The sequence below is a fragment of the Rhinopithecus bieti genome, unplaced genomic scaffold (assembly GCF_001698545.2).
Source record: "Rhinopithecus bieti isolate Rb0 unplaced genomic scaffold, ASM169854v2 scaffold_35538, whole genome shotgun sequence".
NCBI lineage: Eukaryota > Metazoa > Chordata > Mammalia > Primates > Cercopithecidae > Rhinopithecus > Rhinopithecus bieti.
In genome coordinates this window covers 846,555-867,153 of record NW_016815913.1, presented here as the reverse complement: position 1 = coordinate 867,153, position 20,599 = coordinate 846,555, and the positions used below count along the sequence as shown (strand labels likewise).

Here is a 20,599-nt window from a genome sequence, read left to right as displayed (position 1 = left end):
AAAAGATTAAATAGGAGAAACAGTCTTTTTAGGGTAAGTATTGTAAATTGCCAAAAAAGTCTAGACAAGTCAATAGGTAACTTTATTGACTGTGCCCCATGGTGTGTATTAACTATGAACAATCATATTCCCAAAAGCAAGGAGCTCAAAACTGATACCACAGGAATAGTTCCTAAAAATAGAAAACTAAAGTTTATTTTTTTCTTTAGTGTGAAACCTCATTTTTTTCTGCTTATGAACAGTTTTAAAGTGACTAAAAGCCCTAAAGGAAGAAAATAACCAAGGAGCCGTTGGTGCCCTGGAGCAAAAGAACCTGAGGGAAATTGATTCTAGGACTTGGTAAGAGGCAGATTGTTAGGGGCACATCCTTCTGATTTTATTTTGTTAAAAGCAGCTACAGTAGAAATAACACAACCAAAATATCCAATATTAAAAGAATAAGTCAATAACTATGTTGATATTAGGAAGTTGCAAAAATTACATTCTAGGAAAGTACATAGCTGACATAGAAAAACGCTTACCTATAATAGTAAACAAAATTATAGTACAAAATAGGTTAGTGAAATTGTGGATGACTTATATTTATGCCTCTTAGGTTTTATATAAGAATATGTATATTTTATAATCATTTTAAATAATTTTTTTATTAAAAAAGTCAAGAGATAGTCAAGATAGACTATGGAAATTCTTGAGTCAAAATAGCAGTATAAATACTGTATGACTAATACACTACAGTATTTAAAAAAATAGTGAGAAGCAAGGTGGTACAGTAGTCCTCTCTTACCCAAGGGAGATACATTCCAAAGACCACCAGTGGATACCAAAACCATAGATAGTACTGCTCCCTATGTATACTATTTTTTTTACATACATAGATATCTATGATAAAATTAAATTTACAAATTAGGCATAGGAAGAGATTATCAGTAACTAATAATACAACTTAATTATAACAGCATACTGTAATAAAAGTTATATGAATATGGTCTCTCTCTCTCTCTCTCTCTCTCTCTCTCTCTATCTCTCTCTCTCTCTCAAAATAGCTTATTGTACTGTAATCACCTATATTTAGACTGTGGCTGACCACAGGTAACTGAAACTGTGGAAAGTAAAACCATGGATAAAGGGGGGACAAGTGTAAATGAAAATCAGCACTGACTTTGGAGCAGATAGACCAATCAGTTTTGCCTCCATTTCTTATTATTTAATGTGGTTTTATATAAGTAACCACTCTCAGATTCCATTTTCTCACCCATAAGATGAAGAGATGAAACCCAAAACGAATGATTGGTATGAGAATTAGAGATTATTTTTTTAAATCCCTAGTTCAATAAACATTATTATCATTACTATAGTACTTTATTGAATATAAATAATCAGCAGAGTAACAATGTATTCATTTGTGAGGACAGAAAAATACATATGACAATAATTTGGAACTGCAAGTGACTGTTATGCTATTAATAATATAAACTTGCAGGAGGCTTAGCCACTATTATTTATTTAAAAACCATAATACTCAGGAGCACAGAATGGTTTCCAAACTTTCTTGACCATGACTGACACCATATTGTGATCCTATACCCACATATATATTTATATACTTTACAATTTATGAAAGTGTTTTCTCTTACTATGTGATGCATATTGATATTTCTTTTTCTGTTTTTTTTTTTCTTTTCTTTTTTTAAAGAGACAGGTCTTGCACTGTTGCCCCGGCTAGAGTACAGTGGTATAGTGATTGCTCACTGTAACCCTAAACTCCCAGGCTCAAGAGATCCCCCTGCCTCAGCCTCCTGATAGCTAGGACTATAGGCATGAGCCACCATGTCCAGCTAATTTTTTGATTCTTTTGTAGAGAATATAGACAGGGTCTTGCCATGTTTTTCAGGCTGGTCTTAATCTTCTAGGGTCAAGCAGTTTCCCACCTTGGCCTCCTAAAGTGCTGGGATTACAGGCATGAATCACTGCACCTGGCCCCTTTTCTGTTCTTTTTATTAATATATATTCTTTTTCCTCTTCTGTTGTTTCCTTTTCTGTTATTTTTATATTGCTATTGTAATTCAGTAAATCAATCCACTAATGAGTTGCATTCTGCAGTTTGGAAAACACTGCTCTAAAAGACATCTAGGAGATTAAATATCTTTTACCAGTAAAGTACCTCAGCTTCATCATTAGTGTCATTAGTCAGTTATTATTAAGACATTAGTGTCATCATGTTAGTTAGATCTTTTAGAAATGGGCCGTATTTTGGAAGCTACTCAAAACATCCTTAATGTAATAGAAAATCATTTCATGCTGTAAGTAATATCTATAATGAGCTATATTAATTAAATATAATAATTGAATGATTGTGATTAATTCCATATTTCACCAGAAGAAATCATTTTTTAAACATGATTAATAAACTAAAGAAAATTTTAACAGGAAATAAATTATTCCCAAAGCACATTTTAAAAAGTCATTTTATTGAGATATTATTCATATACCAACAAAATTATCCTTTTAGCCTACAACTCTGTACCCTTAGCACTTCGAAAGGCCAAGGCAGGACAATCACTTGAGCCCAGGAGTTGAGCTGCAGTGAGCTATATTCGTGCCACTTCATTGCAGCTTGGGCAACAGAGCCAGACCTCATTAAAAATTTTTTTTAAATAAAAATAATAAAGTGTACAACTCAATGATGTTTAGTATGTTCATGGGGTCATGCAAGCATCACTGCTAAGTGATTCCAGAACATTTTCATCACCTCAGAAAGAAAGCCTATATGAATGAGCAGTTAGTTCCCAAACCTCCTTCCACTAAACTCCTGGCAATTACTAATCTGCTTTCTGTCTTTATGGTTTTCTCTGGTTTTGTTATTTCATATACAGTCGATCACGTGTCCCTTAATGATGGGGACATGTTGTGAGAAGTGTATCATAAGGCAATTTTGTCATTGTGCAAACATCGTAGAGTGTGCTTACAGAAACCTAGATGGTACACACCTAGCTATATGGTATAGCCTACTGCTCCTAAGTTACAAACCTGTACAGCATATTACTGTACTGAACACTCTGATAATTGTAACACAATGGTAAGTATTTGTGTATCTAAACATAGAAAAGGTATAGTACAAATACTATACAGTATTATCTTACAGTATTATCTTACAGGAATACTGTCATATATGCAGTCCATTGCTGACTGAAATGTTATGTGGCACATTTCCAACTGTAAATGGGAGCATACACAATATGTGAACTTGTGTGTTTAACTTATGTCACTTAGTATAACATTTTCAAGGTTCATCCATGTTGGAACATATGCGAGTTCTTTATTCTTTTTTGTGGTGGAGTAATATTCCGGTTTTTGGATATACCACATTTTATTTACCAAATCATCAGCTGATAGATATTTACATGTTTACACCTCTTCACTATTTTGAATAATGCTACTATGAACATCCCTGTACAAGTTTTGTGTGTAAATGTTTTTAATTCTCTTTGGTGCATGCCTAAAAGTGGAATTGCTGCGTTAATTCCATTCTGTTTATCTTTTCAAGGAACTGCCAAGCTGTTTTCTGTAGTGGCTGTACCATTTTATATTTCCGTCAGCAATGTATTAGGGTTCCAGTTTCTCCACATCCTTGTCAACACGTTGTCCTTTATTTAAAAGAAATTTAACCATCCTGGTGGATGTGAAGTGGTATCTTACTGTGGTTTTGATTTGCACTTTCCTAATGACTAATGATGTTGAACATCTTTTCTTGTACTTGTTGGCCATTTCTATACAGATAGCCTTCCATGTGCATGAATTCTGTATCCATGAATTCAACCAACTGTGGATCAAAAAAATTGGAGAAAAAACAATAATAATAATACAATAATAATAAATAATTTTAAGAACCAAATACAGTATAACATCTATTTATATAGCATTTACTTTTGTATTATATATAAGTAATCTAGAGATGAGTTAAAGTATACTGGATTATGTGTGTACATTATATGGAAATATGGCACCATTTTATGTAAGGGACTTGAGCATCTGTGAATCTTGGTATCCATGGGGGTCCTGGAACCAATCACCCATGGATATAGAGGGACAACTGTATCTTCTTTGGAGAAATGTCTATTCAAGTCCTTTGCCTATTATTAAATTGGCTTGTTTGTCTCTGTTATGTTGCATTGAGAGCATTTTATATTCTGGGTCTGAGAGCTTATCAGATAAAAGATTTACAATTTTTTTCCCCATTCTATGGATGGTCTTTTTACTTTCTTGATGATATCTTTAGAAACCCAAAAGTTCTCTATTTTGATAAAGACCATCATCTGCTTTTTCTTGGTTACTTGTGTTTTAGGTGTCATATATAAGAAGTCATCGCCTAACCTATGTTTTCTTCTGAGAGTTTTATAGTTTTAGCTCCCTTTTCACCCATTTTGAGTTCATTTTTGTGTATGATATGAGGTAGGCATCCAATTTCACTCTTTTGCCTGTATTTATTCAGTTGTCCTAGCACTGTAGGTTGAAGACACTATACTTTGCCAATTAAATGGTCCTGGCAGTCTTGTAAAAAAAAATTGACCATAACATATGGGTTTACTGTTAGACTCCCAGTTGTATTTCATTGATCTATAACCCTATCCTTATGCCAATACCATGCTGTCTGGATGACTAACTTTTTAGTGAGTTTAAAATCAAGAAGTGTGAGTACTCAAATTTTATTGTTCTTTTTCAAGATTGTTTTGGTTATTCAGAGTCCCTTTAATTTCCACATGGATTTAGGATCCACTTGTCAGTTTCTTCACAAAATATAGCTGGTGTTTTGATGAAGAGTGTGTTGAATCTGTAGATCACTTTGGGTAGTATTGCCATCTTAACAATATTAAGTCTTCTAATCCAAGAACATGAATTTCTTTCTATTTATTTAGATCTTCTTTAATTTCTTTCATAGATAGTTTATAGATTTTAGTGTACAAATCTTGCAATTCTTTGGCTAAATTTATTCCTAATGCTGTATTCTTTTGATGCAGTTTGAAATAGAATTATGTTTTAAATTTCATTTTAGGACTATATATTGCATTGTCTAGAAATACAGTTGATTTTTGCATATTGATCTTAAATCCAGAAACCCTGGATCTCATAAATGCATGCGTGTGTCTGTGTCTGTATGTGTATGTGTATGCCCTAGTATTTTCTATACATAAGAACATGTCACCTAAATAGAGATCATTTTACTCTTTATTTTCTTCTTCTTTTTTTCTTCTTTTTTTTACTCCTTCTTTTCCCTTCAATTTGGATGCCTTTTATCTATTTTTCTTGCCTAATTCTATACAATGTTGAATAGAAGTGGTAATAGTGAACGTCCTTAACTTGTTCCTTATCTTAGAGAGAAAGCTTTTGGTTTTTACGTTAAATATAATGTTGGCTGTAAATTTTGTTCATAGATTTTCTTTATTAGGTTTAGTGCTTAGAGATAAATTTATAGCTGTAAATATATTTTAAAGGAATCATTTCAAATAAAAAAATCAAATCTTCTACCTTAAGAAACTTGAAAAGAGGAGTAAACCAAACCCCAAACAAGCAGAAACAAGAAAATAAGAGTAATATTTGCCTCATAAAATAAGTAGGAAGGTGTTCTCTCCTATTTCATTTTTATGAAGTGTGCATGAAGGATTGGTTTTACATATGTATGATCTAATGTTTGGTAGAATTTACCAGTGAAGCCATCTGGTCTTGGTCTCAGTGGTTGCCCTGGGAATTACAATTAGGATATTAATTTATAACAATCTACTTTAGGTTCAAATGAACTTAATTTCAGTAGTGTACCAAAAGATCTTTCCTATGTAGCTCCATTCCCTCCACCTTACTTTGTGCTGTTATTGTCATACAAATTACAAATTTATACATTTTGTTTCCATCAACAGATTTACAATTATTGCTCATGCAGTTATTTTGTTAATCAGTTAGGAGATTTAAAATAATTACAAACAAAACTATATTTATCCTATTTTTATGTTTACCTATGTAGTTACCTTTACTAGTTTCCTTTATTTTTTCATGTGAATTTACACTACTATCAAATGTCCTTTTATTTCAACACAAAAATCTACTATTTTTTATAGGGCAGGTTCACCGATGATTAATTCCTTCTGTTTTCCTTATCTGGAAATGTCTTAATTTTCTTTTATTTTAGAAGGATAGTTTTGTTGCATATAGGATTCTTAGTTGAAAGTCTTTTTCCTTTAGCACTTTGAATATTTCATCTCACTGCCTTCAGGCCTTCATAGTTCCTGATGAGAAATCAGTTGTTACTCCTATTGAAGATCCCTTATACAGACTGAGTTGCTTCATTCTAGCTGCTTTCAAGATTCCCTCTTTGTGTTGGCTTTTGATAGTTTGATTATGATGTGTCTGGATATTCATCTTGGAATTTGTTAGGTTTCTTAAATTTGTAGATCAATATTTTTAATGAAATTTGGGAAATTTTTAGCTATTATTTTTCAAATAATCTATCTGTCCTTTTCTCTTTACCCTCTCCTTCTGGGACACTTATTATACATATGTTGGTATAGTTGATGGTGTTTTACAGGTCTCTGAGACTGTTCAGTTTTCTTTAGTGGGAGCCATAGGCTCTTGCCCCTAAAGTTTACTAAAAATCACAGACATGAATCAGATTTATTAATAGGAGAAAAGGCACACAAATTTATTTAATATGTATACATGGGAATCTTCAGAATGAAGACCCAACTTCCCAATGAGTTATAGAAACTTATATACCATTTTGAGGTTACAGAAAGAGTAGGGGCTTAGATTCTGATTTTAAAAAAGGTTATAGGAGCAGGGAGAAGACATTTAGCAAACAAAGGTGGACTTTTTATGTAGATGAAGTCACCATCAAAGAGAATAGATGGTAAATGTTTCTTCTCAGACTTTTAAATGTGTCAGACTTTCAATCTCTCCTAGATCTGGGGAAAAGTATAGAAAGGGGAAGTGGCACAGCTGCATTAGTGGAGATTCTCCACATTAATGCAAATGTTCCCCACTTAAGACAGCTTTGTAAGGCCATTTCTGCCTGCTGGCCAAGAGACTGACATTTCAAAATATGTCAAAGAACTATATTTTGGGGGAAAATATTTTAATTTCCTTCACTTTATTCTTTGTTATCTGTTGCTCAAACCAGATGATCTTAGTTGACGAATCTTTAACTTCACTGACTCTTGTGCCTGCTCCAATCTGCTGTTGAGCTCTTCTAGTGAATTCTTCATTTCAGTTATTTTCTTTTTCAACTCCAGAATGCCTATTTGGTTCTTTTTAAATAATTTCTTTCTCTTATTAGTATTCTTGATTTGGTGAGACATCATTCTCATAATTTCCTCTATAGATATGATTTCCTTTAGTTCTTTAAACATATTTAAACAGTAGATTTAATGTCTTTCTCTATTAAGTCTAACATCTGGACTTCCTCAGGGAAAGTGTTTATTAGTCGCTTTTTTTCTTGTATAAGAGCCATTTTTTTGTCTCGTCTCATATATTGTAATTTTTTTTTTTGAAAACTGGATGTTTTTAAAAATATAACGTGGCCACTCTGTATATTAGTTTCTTTCCCCTCCCCAGGGTTTGTTGTTGTCAGTGTTTTTGTGGCTGCTTGTTTAGTGACTTTTCTGAAATAATTATGTAAAATCTGTATTCTTTGTTGGGGTGGACACTGAAGTCTCTGCTGAGTTAGCTTAGGGGTCAGCTAATGATTGAACAGATTTCTTTAAATGCCTAGAATCAATAAATCTCCTAGCCTTTGCTGATGGGCTCTGTGTGTGTGTGTTGGAGCATGCCTTCAGCAGCTGGCTAGGCAAATTACAACTCTACCTTATTCTTTACTTCCTGCTTGTGCAGAGCCTCAAGGTCAGCCAGAGGCAAGAGCTTAGGGACTTTTCAGGCCTTTCCTGAGTATGCACACAGTCCTATGCATCCCCACAGTTACACATGTATATGCTCTTCTAGATTCCAAGAAATATAATGGAGCTTATTAACACTCATTGCGCAGCTTTTCCTTTTTTTAAGAGACAGAGTCTCACTCTGCTGCCTAGGCATGATCTCAGCTCACTGCAACCTCTGCCTCAGGCTCAAGTGATTCTCATGTCTCATCCTCCCAAGTGGCTGAGATTACAGGCATGCAGCACCACGCCTGGCTAATTTTTTTCTTTCTTTCTTTTTTTTGTATTCTTAGTACAGGTGGGGTTTCATCATACTGGCCAGGCTGTTCTCATACTCCTGGCCTCAAGTGATCCACTTGCCTCCCTTAGCCTCCCAAAGTGCTGGGATTACAGGTGAGAGCCACTGAGCCTGGCCTCTCAGCTTTTCCTTTTAAGCTTCCTGGTAAGCCTATTTTTTTCCTCAATTGTTATCTACTAACTCCTGGCAGCTCTGAAATTAAACAATGGTTTCTTATTGTTCCATGCCCCTAGGGAAAAGGCTATTTACACTGGACCATCTCCAAGTTAGGTCAAATAAAGATAGCTTTGTAAGTGGTCTTTCAAGTAATCACCAGACTATTTAAATAATGAAACTCCTCTCGGAATGAAATAGGTGTTAAAGGAGCTCCAGCCCTATTCTGCCCCTTATGGTGTCTGCCAGGCTACTGGGTTTTCACTGCAATTGTGCACTGTTGGTTTTCAAGGCTACCATGCAGCTGGGGATGAGAGCCAGGGGAACAGTGGATAGGCATAGGGCAAGTTAAAATGTTCCAAAGCTCAGTGTTGGAAGTTTCAGCCATTTGTTTCTGTTGTTGTTATTTTATAAATTCTCCAGGATTGTTGCAACATTTTCGTTAATTTCCAGAGTTTTGATAAAGTTGCTTCTAACCATATTTGCCAATTTGTCATCACTTTTATGCAGAAGAGAATTTTATCCTTCATTTTAATGGGGAGAAAATGACAGGTTCTTACTCATCATTTTACTGCCATCACCCCTAACTAAGAAAGTTTTAGGAAATTGAAGTGGCCTTTTACTCTCTCAAGTCAGAGTGTAAGGTAGGTTGGCTTTTTAATGCCACATAAGTCATTAATGGAAAAAGGATCTCATGGAAATCTAAGAAAAGAAATTCATGGATCTGTCTTATCCCTCATTAGACAGAACTTTCCACATTAGGGCACCTGACATGCTGCTTCCCAGCCTTTGAATTATCTACCCTTAAGCTGTATGCCTCTGTAGCTGTGGAGATGATATGCTATAACAGAAGGCTGCCTAAGATTTGCACTGTAAGCAGAAACTATTCACAGGAAGGTTTCCATGTGAGGGTCTATCGGGGTAGGGGGTGGGGAACAAGGTACAATATACCTTTCTCCCTGTGTGGCCTATAATGTTTTTGTTGTACATAATGGTGACTGAAAAATTATGATTAACACTTATTTATTTCAGTGGAAGATATAATCCAGCTAAGCAGAAGACAGTGAGTGCCAAGAAAGGACCAGTAAAAAAGATTACAAGATCAAACCATCTTCCAGAACTCCATCTATGATTCCAGAACTGGGTGGATTTCTATTTCTTCCTTTTTCCATTTATAATATTCAACTTATGAAGTTAATGGTCAGCTCATTTCTTCAGGGAATAAAATAAATAAGAACTGCCAAATTTTTCTTTAGCTCCTTTTCCAGATGTGTATTCCTTTGTTTGCATAAAAGTAATTTTCTCCAGTGACCCTAAACTATGAAGTGCTTGAGAGTTTTAAAATATCGTAGGGAATCTGAAGGCTGGCATCGTTACATTTGCTTTTAATGATACACCCATGATCTGCTCTGATAGAAACATTGCTATTCTATTTGGTTTCTAGTTGACTGTCAGTGAAAAGAGTGTATTCATAAAACCCTTTTGCCATTTTGGGCTGGATCTTGCTCAGTTTTTTAAATTGCAGGTTTAAACAAAGTCGAAAATCAAGTCCATTTTAAGTTTTGACTTGAACTATTATGGTATTGTAGAACAACCTTAGATCATAAATAAACTTGTTTGTAGTCTCCACTCTGCCATGAACTTAGGAGATCTTGGGCAAGTCCCTTCACCTCTTGTTTATTTCCCACACCTGTAAAATGACTGAGGCAAAACTGTACACTTTCTGAGGTTTTTTACAATTCTAGAAAACCAGTATTTATTCAATCATAAGGTCCTACCACTTACTTAGCACTAGTGATTTAAGTCATTTTGTGACGTGTGGTAATTCATAGTGATGGACTAATTCTTTAGACCAAACTGCAATTGTTCACAATACTCAAGTCTAGACGTGGAGATAGAATGAGAATAGAAAAGAGTTCTTTTGAGGCATTTATAAAATGTATTGAATCCTCTCATTCGTGGTTAGACTGTTTTGTCTTTTAGATAGTTTTGTAACTGTCACCTAGGTCTGGAACATGTAACTTATTTGTCCACTTTAATAAGTGAAATCACTGGACTTCAAATTTATAGAAATCACCTAGAGATAAGTATAGTTTCCAGCTAATGGTGTTCTCATCCTATATCTGGCAGTAAACCTAAATTCAATTCTGTATCACCAGTAATGAATACCAAATGCATTTCTGTAACTACTTCTATAAAAGTTTATTTTCTTTCTTTAAGGAAGAATATATAAATTTCATATAGCCAAAATATTTTAAGTTACTTTAAAATGTAATGTGGAAAATATAAAGTAACTTTCTATAAATTATTCTACATTGGAATTATTCATAAATATTTTCCCCTATTCTTTAGCTAACTATTGATATTAGGTGCCTTGACCCATATCATTAGACAAATATTAGATTTTTATGTCTTATACCATCTTTCTCAGCATTAGTAGAAAATTAATAATTAAAATAATAATTATAGGACGGGTGTGGTGGCTCACACCTGTAATCCTAGTACTTTGGGAGACCAAGGCAGGCAGATCACTTGAGTCCAGGAGTTTGAGAACAGCCTGGCCAACATGGCAAAACTTGTCTGTACTAAAAAGGGAAAAAATACAATTAGCCTGGAGTGGTTGTGCACGCCTGTAATCCCAGCTACTCGGGAGGCTGAGGCATGAGAATCACTTGAACCCAGGAGGCAGAGGTTGCAGTGAACTGAGATCATGCCACTGCACTCCAGCTTGGGAGACAGAGCAAGACTCTGTTTCAAAAAAAAAAAAAAATCATTATTATAATAATTATAATTATCAATGAAAAATAAACACATTTTTTCCTTTCATACAGAGCTAAGTAAGCTATTGTGGGGACTATTGAGGAACATTTAAAGTTATCTCAATCACTGGGATAAAATATTAGTTGAACATCTTATCACAGGGACTCTATTACATTTAAGTGTTGGTTCTGCAGGAGCTACTTTGGGATACTTTTCAGATGCCATAAAATGTCTGTATTAAACAGAATGATGGAATGTTGAGAGAGTATAAAGAACTGAAATGAGGGACTCCAAGATCTGTATTCTAATACCAGTTTTGCCACTTATAAGCTTCTGACTTTGGTAAATAACTTTTCATATCTTCAGTTTTATCCTTTATAATTACTGCCTTGAGATTGCTGTGCAGATAAAGGGTACTTACCACATATTTATTTCTTTACTTCTTTATAGCCTCTTTCCCACTAGAAGGGATGTGAGTTAGCTTTTACTAATATAGAGGTATCAAAAAATACCTACAAGATAAAAGATGAAAATTAAAATTAAAATTTAGCAAGAATTTCCAACCAAGAAAAGTTTTAGTTTTAAGCTTTCTACCAGTCAGTGCAAAGAAGCAATGACTGCTTTCCTCTGTAGAAGGAATATACAAGTAGAGAAAAAGTTTTATCTAATTCTAAGCTCTGAAAATAATTTTGTCATAAAGAAAATGCAATTACTGGCCTGGCATGGTGGCTCACACCTCCTGTCACTTTGGGAGGGTGAGGCAGGTGAATTGCTTGAGCCCAGGAGTTCCAGACCAGCCTGAGCAACATGGCAAAACCCCATCTCTACAAAAAATACAAAAATTAACCAGTTGTGGTGACACATGCCTGTGGCCTAGTACTCAGAAGGCTGAGGTAGGAGGATCACTTGAGCCAGCCCAGGAGGTGGAGGCTGCAATGAGCCACTGTACTCCAGCCTAGGCAACAGAGTAAGACCCTGTCTCAAAGAAAAAGAAAAAAAATCTAATTATTTGCTGCAATAACTGCAGCAAAAATGACAGTTTAGGGTCTTCGATACTCAAACATGTATTGACTTCAGTAGTTGTTTTCTTTCATTGGAAAGTTCAGAAATCATAAAGCAAAACCATCAGTAAAACAACATAAAAAATTTTAAGATATCTAAATGTATTACAAAATATCAGGACATACCATTTTTAAAAACAAATTTTGCCATAATAAAAAAGACAGATCATGAGTACTGACATGAGTATGAAGAACCTGGAACCCTCATATGTTGCTGGTGGGGATGCAAAGTGATACAGCCACTTTGGAAAACTGTCAGTTTCTCAAAAGGTTAAACATGGAGTTACTATATGACACAGCAAGTCTCTTCGGTATATGCCCAAGAAAAATGGAAACCTATGTCCACGTAAAAACATGTACAGGAAGGTTTGTGGTACTATTATTCAAATAGCCAAGAAGTGGAAACAACCCAAATGTTCATCAGCTGATGATTCGGTAAATAAAATGCAGTATATTCCAGCAATGGATATTATTTGGCAGTAGAAAGGAATGAAATGCTGATATATGCTACAACATGGGTAAACCTTGGAAACATTATCCTAAGTGAAATAATGGAATAACAAAAGACCATATATTGCATAATTCCATTTATATGAAATGTAAAAAAATAGGCAAATCCATAGAGACAGAAAATAGATCAGTAGTTGCTGAGGGTTGGCGGAAGGGTCGGTGATGGAGAATGACTGCTGATGGGTACAGGATTCCTTTTTGGGGTGATGAAAATGTTCTAAAATTGATTGCAGTGACAGTTGCACAACTCTGTGAAAGTAATGAAAACTATTGTATACTTTAAGTGGGTTAATGGTATGTTTTGTGATTTATACCTCAGTAAGGTTGTTGTAAAAATGTTAAATATATGTTATTTTAATATTAATTAGTAGATAAATGTTAATGAAATATTATTTGATCTTTCTCAAAATATGATCCTAAAATACAAAATGTATCATCACTAGTGCTATTACTGGGTATAGAGCTTACTTTTTATTTATTTGTGTGTGTGTGTGTGTGTGTGTGTGTGTAAAAATACAATAAACTGGTTGGAACATTTGCTTTGTTAGCATATTTGTACCTTCTCTGCCCTTATTCATGTTCTATTCACATCTCTTCACACAGACCCCTCTTAAAAGAAGAATTGGACCCTTTAGAGGTAAGCTGCTTGGAGACATTGGGTTTCAGTGCTGCCGGTGTGGCTGGACCAGAGAACAGGACATGCCTTGGATAAAAAGCTCTCTGGCGGCCGGGCGTGGTGGCTCACGTCTGTAATCCCAGCACTTTGAGAGGCCAAGGCGGGCGGATCACAAGGTCAGTTGATCAAGACCATCCTGGCTAACATGGTGAAACCCCGTCTCTACTAAAAATACAAAAAAATTAGCCAGGCGTGGTGGCGGCGCCTGTAGTCCCAGCTACTTGGGAGGCTGAGGCAGGAGAATGGTGTGAACCCAGAAGGCAGAGCTTGCAGTGAGCTGAGATGCGCCACTGCACTCCAGCCTGGGCAACAGAGTGAGACTCCATCTCAAAAAAAAAAAAAAAAAAGCTCTCTGGCCCACCTGCTTACATGGGTCCTCAACCTTGGCTCTGTGTCAGACTCACCTGAAGAGCTTAAAGTAAAATACTCAGACACGTGCACCAGCCCCAGGATTGTGATCTCACATGTATTTCTTTAAGTCTCCCCCCAGGAAATTGTGCAGAAAAGATTGGGACCCACTCTGCTGGTTCAGTGTGGCTCCCTCTCTCAAACTGAATGAAACTTCTTCCAACTCTCCTCAAGCTGACTTCACCTTGCTCTTTTTATTTTTACTTTTTTACAGTGAGAGATAAGGATTTTCTTTTTTCTTTTTTGTTATTTATTTCAATTTTTATTTTAGATTCAGGGGTAGCTGTGCAGTTTGCTACCCTGGTATATTGTGTAACAGTGAGATTTGGGGCACAAATAATCCCATCACCCAGGGACTGAGCATACTAGCCAACAGTTGTTTGTCAACGTTTGCTCTTCTTTCCTCCTCCACCCTCTAGTGTTCCCCAGTGTCTATTGTTGCTATCTTTATGTCCATGAGTACCCAGTGTTTGGCTATCACTTGTAAGCAAGAACATGCAGTATTTGGTTTCCTGTTCCTGTATTAATTTGCATAGGAAAATGGCCTCCAGCTGCATCCATATTGTTACAAAGGACATGATTTCATTTCTTTTATGACTGTATAGTATTCCATGGTGTATATCAGGAGTCCCTAGTCTCTGGCTGTGGACTGTTACCTGTCCATGGCCTTTTAGGAACTGGGCTGCCCAGCAGGAGGTGAGCTGCAGGCGAGCAAGCATTACCACCCGAACTCCACCTCCTATCAGATCAGCAGCAGCATTAAATCCTCATAGGAGCACAAAGCCTATTGTGAACTGTGCATGTGAAGGATCTAGGTTGCATACTTCTTATAAGAATCTAATGCCAGATGAGAATTTAACTAATGACTAATCTGAGGTGGAACATTTTCATCCCAAAACCATCTCCTCCCAACAATGCAGTCCGTGGAAAAATTGTTTTCCATGAAACCAGTCCTTGGAGTCAAAAGGGTTGGGAACCACTGGTGTATATGTAGCACATTTTCCTTATTCAATCCACTGTTGATGGGTACCTAGGCTGATTCTATGTCTTTACTATTGTGAATAGTGCTGCAATGAGCATGCAAGTGCATCTGTCTTTTTAGTAGAAAGATTTGTTTTCTTTTGGATATATATACCCAGTAATAAGATTGCTGGGTCAAATGGTGTTTTAAGTTCTTTAAGAAATCTTCAGACTGCTTTCCACAGTGGCTGAACTAATTCACATTTCCACCAACAGTGTCTAAGTGTTCCCTTTTCTCCATAGCCTCACCAGCATCTGTTGCTTTTTGACTTTTCAATAATAGCCATTCAGACTGGTATTAGATGGTGTCTTATGGTGGTTTTGATTTGCATTTCTCTGATGATTAGTGATGTGGAGCATTTTTTTCAAGTTTGTTGGCCACTTGTATATCTTCTTTTGAGAAGTGTCTGTTCATGTCTCTTGCCCATTTTTTTTTAATGGGGTTATTTTTTGCTTGCTGAGTTGTTTCAGTTTCTTATAGGTTCTGGATATTAGACATTTGTCAGATACATAGTTCGTGGATATTTTCTCCCATTCTGTAGGTTTTCTGTTTACTCTGTTGCTAGTTTCTTTTGCTGTGCATAAGCTCTTTAATTAGGTCCCATTTGACAGTTTTTGTTTTGGTTGCAATTGTTTTTGAGACTTAGTCATAAATTCTTTCGCAAGGCCGATATCCAGAATGGTGTTTCCAGGGGCCAGGCCTAGTAGCTCATGCCTGTAATCCCAACACTTTGGAAGGCCAAGGCAGGAGGATTGCTTGAACCCAGGAGTTTGAGACCAGCCTGGGCAACATAGTGAGACTGCCATCTCTACAAAAAGTAAAAAGTTAGCCAGGCATGGTGGTGCACGCCTGTGGTCTCAGCTGCTTGGGAGGCTAAGGTGGGAAGATCACTTGAGCCTGGCAAGTCAAGGCTGCAGTGAGCTGTGATCATGCCACTACACTCCAGGCTAGGTGACAGAATGAAACCCTGTCTCAAAAATAAAAAATAAAAAAAAAGGTTTCCTAGGTTTTCTTCTAGGATTCTTATAGTTTGAGGACTTACATTTAAATCTTTAATTCATTTTGAGGTAATTTTTGCATATGGTGAAAGGTTGGGGTCCAGTTTCATCTTTCTGTATACAGCTAGCCAGCTATCCCAGCACCATTTGTTGAATAGAGAGTCCTGTCCTTATTGCCTAATTTTGTTGACTTTGTTGAAGATCAGATGACTGTAGGTATGTGGCTTTTTCTTCTGGGTTCTTTATTCTGTTCCATTGGTCTATGTGTCTGTTTTTGTGCCAGTACCATGCTGTTTTGATTACTGTAGCTTTACATGTAGTTTGAAGTCTGGTAAAGTGTTACCTGTGGCTTTTTCCTTTTTGACTAAGATTACTTTGGCTATTCGGGCTCTTTTTTGCTTCCACATGAATTTTAAAATAGTTTTTCTAGGTCTGTGAAAAATGTTAGTATTTTGACAGGAATAGTATTGAATCTGTAGATTGCTTTGGGCAGTATGGCTATTTTAACAATATTGATTCTTCCAATCCATGAACATGGAATGTTTTTCCATTTGTTTATGTCATCTGATTTCTTTTAGTGGTGGTTTATAGTTCTCCTTGTAGAGATCTTTCACCTCCTTGGTTAGATGTATTCCTAGGGGGTTTTGTATGTGTCTTTGTGTATGTGGCTATTGTAGATTGGATTGCATTCTTGATTTGGCTCTTAGCTTGAATGCTATTGGTGTATAGAAATGCCACTGATTTTTTGTACATTGATTTTGTATCCTGAAACTTTACTGAAGTTGTTTATCAATTCCAGGAGCCTTTTGGCAGAGTCTGTAGGGCTTTCTATGTATAGGGCCATTGAAGAGAGATAGGTTGACTTCTTTTCCTGTGTAGATGTTTTTTTTTTTTTTTTTCTTTCTCTTGTCTGATTGCTCTGGCTATCTCTTCCAGTACTATGTTGAATAGAAAAGAGCTATTTTTGGGAGAATTTTCCAACCAAGATGTCAAAACAATAATGATGAGAGCATTATATGCTAATTCCCAATATTTTCCTTTGACTTGTTTAACTTTAAATAATCCAATTTTTTTACTTAATGACCTTGTAGAGATATTTATAAAACACCTTTTGATTTTGACTGGGGATGGATTTTAAAAAATGTATAAAGAGCTATATAGTATTGATTTCTAATAAATTATTTCTACCTTTTCATTATCTTAATTAGTTTTATCATGTATAGGAGATTCCAAAGCAGAGTTACCTATATCAGTTTTAGTACTATTATATTCATATTTTACTGGATAAGAAATTACTTATTTGGGACTAAGAATTATTCTTGCAACAGAAACTTATCAGTAACACTATTTGATTGCTTTTTGCTGTGTGCCCAAGTGAGCACCTGTCTAGACTTCTATACTATGTGTATTGTATTAATTTTGTTCATAAATTAAGTAATTGAGTTATAGATACTAATTTAATATGTAAAAAATTTAGATTGTTGATTTTAAATATCAGAATAACCAAATTGTAACAACAGCGCTAGGATTTTGGTATTTAAAAAGGCAGAGTAGGCCGGGCACGGTGGCTCAAGCCTGTAATCCCAGCACTTTGGGAGGCCGAGACGGCGGATCACAAGGTCAGGAGATCGAGACCATCCTGGCTAACACGGTGAAACCCCGTCTCTACTAAAAATACAAAAAAAAAACTAGCCGGGCGAGGTGGCGGCGCCTGTAGTCCCAGCTACTCGGGAGGCTGAGGCAGGAGAATGGCGTGAACCCGGGAGGCGGAGCTTGCAGTGAGCTGAGATCTGGCCACTGCACTCCAGCCTGGGTGACACAGCAAGACTCCGTCTCAAAAAAAAAAAAAAGGCAGAGTAGGCCAGAATATTAAAAACTGCCATTAAAATCACTAAACATAATTGAGATATGAAAAAGTACCTTTAAAATAATAAAGCACTACATAAATATGAGATCATATCATATATTTGACAGTAGGACATTATTTTTACAGGTTAACATTCAATTAATCTGACTATGAATTAGAAAAATCTTGAATTTATAGAGTTCATTTAACTTTATTAAAGCAATTTGCCAACTCAGCTACAGAAATACAGAAAATATTACTATCTGGAGAACTACCCAATCGTAAGTTTATCATCGTTGGAATTGTTTAAGCAGAGATTAGGTGACCATTCCTCAGAGATACTATAGGAAGGATTCCTGCAGTGGTGGAGGTGTGTATTTGGTTGCTGTCAATGTGCCTTCTGATACTAAGATTCTGTGATTCCCTGTTCATATATCACACAACAAAATGTGAGACAAAAATAACTCCCTAAAATATATGTTAATTACACCATATAGGTTGTATACATATAGACTGTAAATATAAGCTTTCAAAAATGTTTTGCCATTAGCTAATAACTAACAAAATCAGTTTTATTAAGGTGGTTTTGTGTTTATATTGCATGGTGTTCAATGAGCTTCTTATATCTGTAGTTTTCATCAAATGTGGAAAATTTGGGACCATTTTTATATTATTTTTCTGCCCTTTCCTGTCCTCCTGGGCCTTTAATTACAGCCTGTTGTAAACCACTTGATATTGTTCTTTTTGGTTCTTTTTTTAGATCTTCTGTTGCTGTATTTATGTTTTCCGTTAAATAATTGGATAGGCATATAATGACTGTTTTAGCATACTTATTTGCTGATTACAGTATCTTTTTCATTTCTCAGTCTCTTTCTGGTGATTGATTTTTTCTCCTGGTTTTAGGTCTCATTTTCTGCTTCTTGTAAGATCTACTAATTTATATTAGATGCTAGGCATTGATGATTTCACATTGTTGGTTATAGATTTATTCTTATAGGCAGTTAAATGACTTGCAGTTCAGTTTCTTCTTTTCAAGCCTTTGTTAGGGTAAATATAGAGTGATCTTTGCCCTAGAGAGAGTTTAGCACCATGTCTAAGGCATAGCTATTGTGGGATCGCTAGTAAATTCTGTGAGTGATCAGCTGGGACACTCAACTCTTGCTGGTTGGAACTCAGATGCCTCACAGGCTTGTGTGGCACTCTGCTTGACCTCGTAGAGTTTTACTCTAGGCTTACGTGTCTTAATATCCAGCCGACTCTCAAGGGGACCCTAAGCAGATTTCTGGAGTTCTGTTTTTACATATCTGTTTGCTCTCTGGTGCTGTGCCCTGCAACTTCAGCCACTTCAGCCTCCCTGAACTCCAGCCTCTGTCTTCTCCACTACATGAAACCACCATGCTTTGTTTGGGATCCCCTATCCTGCTCTGGGTCTGTACCTGCAGGTAGAAATCTAGAACGATGGATAGGCCTCACGTCATTCCTCTCAGGGGTCATAGTCTTAAGGTGCATGTCAATATCTGCAGTTGTTTCATATATTTTTGTCTACTTTTCTGTTTCTTCACAGTAAGAAGCTAAATCTTTCCCGTTACTCTCAATGCCAGAAGTAAAGGATAAAGCATTAAAATAAAAGCAAAGAAAATATTTTAAAATCTAATATAAAAATCCATTTTGCTATGCATCTGTAACTTTTTTTATGTTATCACCTAAATATGTTTTTCTCACCTTAATCACTGAAATTTGCACTGGATAAAATGACTGGATGGGGCTTTGTCTTACCTTGGTGAGGAGGTAAGTATATTCTGGGACAAAAGAGCAAAAGTATTTATTTGGTGATCAAATTGATGGTCTGTGGCAAAGACTGTTGCTATACACCCACCAAACTGTTTTCTTTTTCTGTGGGACACAGAACTAGGCTACATTTTGTATGTGTTAAACACTTTGTTTGCCAGCGTGTGATGGTGCACACATACTTCTTTGCTTAGTGATACATGCATGAAACAGTTTAGTAGTGTGTGGTATGTATGCTACTGTGTTTAGAGATGGGGTGTGAAACACACCGTGTGCACCTAGGTGTGACCCTGCGACTGACTTCAGGCCAATGTAACCTAGACGTAAGTGATAGATGTCATTTCTGTGACTAGCCCATTAAAACCTCCCAGGTGATCCTTCTTGTTTGTGCTTTAAAAAAAAAGTATGTTATGGGTGGACATGGAGGGTCTAAAAGCAAATTCCACAAGGCCTCAGGGATAGCAGATCCACAAGGTAGAAGAAAATTGGGTCCCCGAATCACTTCATCTAGCACATCCATTCCTCTCACTTTGCTAATCCTCATTTGATTTTTTTTTTTTGAGACGGAGTCTCGCTCTGTCACCCAGGCCGGAGTGCAGGGGCCGGATCTCAGCTCACTGCAAGCTCCGCCTCCAGGTTTACGCCATTCTCCTGCCTCAGCCTCCAGTGCAGCTGGGACCACAGGCGCCCGCCACCTTGCCCAGCTAGTTTTTTGTATTTTTTAGTAGAGACGGGGTTTCACCGTGTTAGCCAGGATAGCTTCAATCTCCTGACCTCGTGATCCGCCCGTCTCGGTCTCCCAAAGTGCTGGGATTACAGGCTTGAGCCACCACGCCCAGCCCCTCATTTGATTTTTATGTGAGGGAAAAGGAAATCCTTTTGTATTTTTCTGTGTGTGTTAAGACACTGAGATTTAGGTTTTACTGGTTGAAGCGGTCAGCCTATGCTCACTTGTATCAAACAATATTTTTAGTAAGACTTAGAGGTATTTAGGTTTTCTTCAGTAGATAGTATCTTTCTTTGCAACTACATGAGAGATAAATTCAGCTATTCATTGATGGTGATGGCCCCTGGCCTGCTGCATCACTGAATCATGTTCTTGACTCTCAATTGATATTTTAAAATTGATTCTAACTTGGTATATTTTCAAGTCTGCTGAACATA

At 36.3% G+C, this 20,599-nt stretch overlaps 1 protein-coding gene across 1 annotated transcript in view; it reads left to right on the top strand.

Annotated features, from left to right (window-relative positions):
• LOC108516582 (uncharacterized) overlaps nt 1-20,599 on the top strand; it is a 119,798-nt gene that overhangs the window by 61,300 nt on the left and 37,899 nt on the right. The window contains 1 exon segment of the mRNA XM_017854132.1: nt 13,302-13,335. Within this exon segment, the coding sequence (XP_017709621.1) occupies nt 13,302-13,335 (34 nt within the window).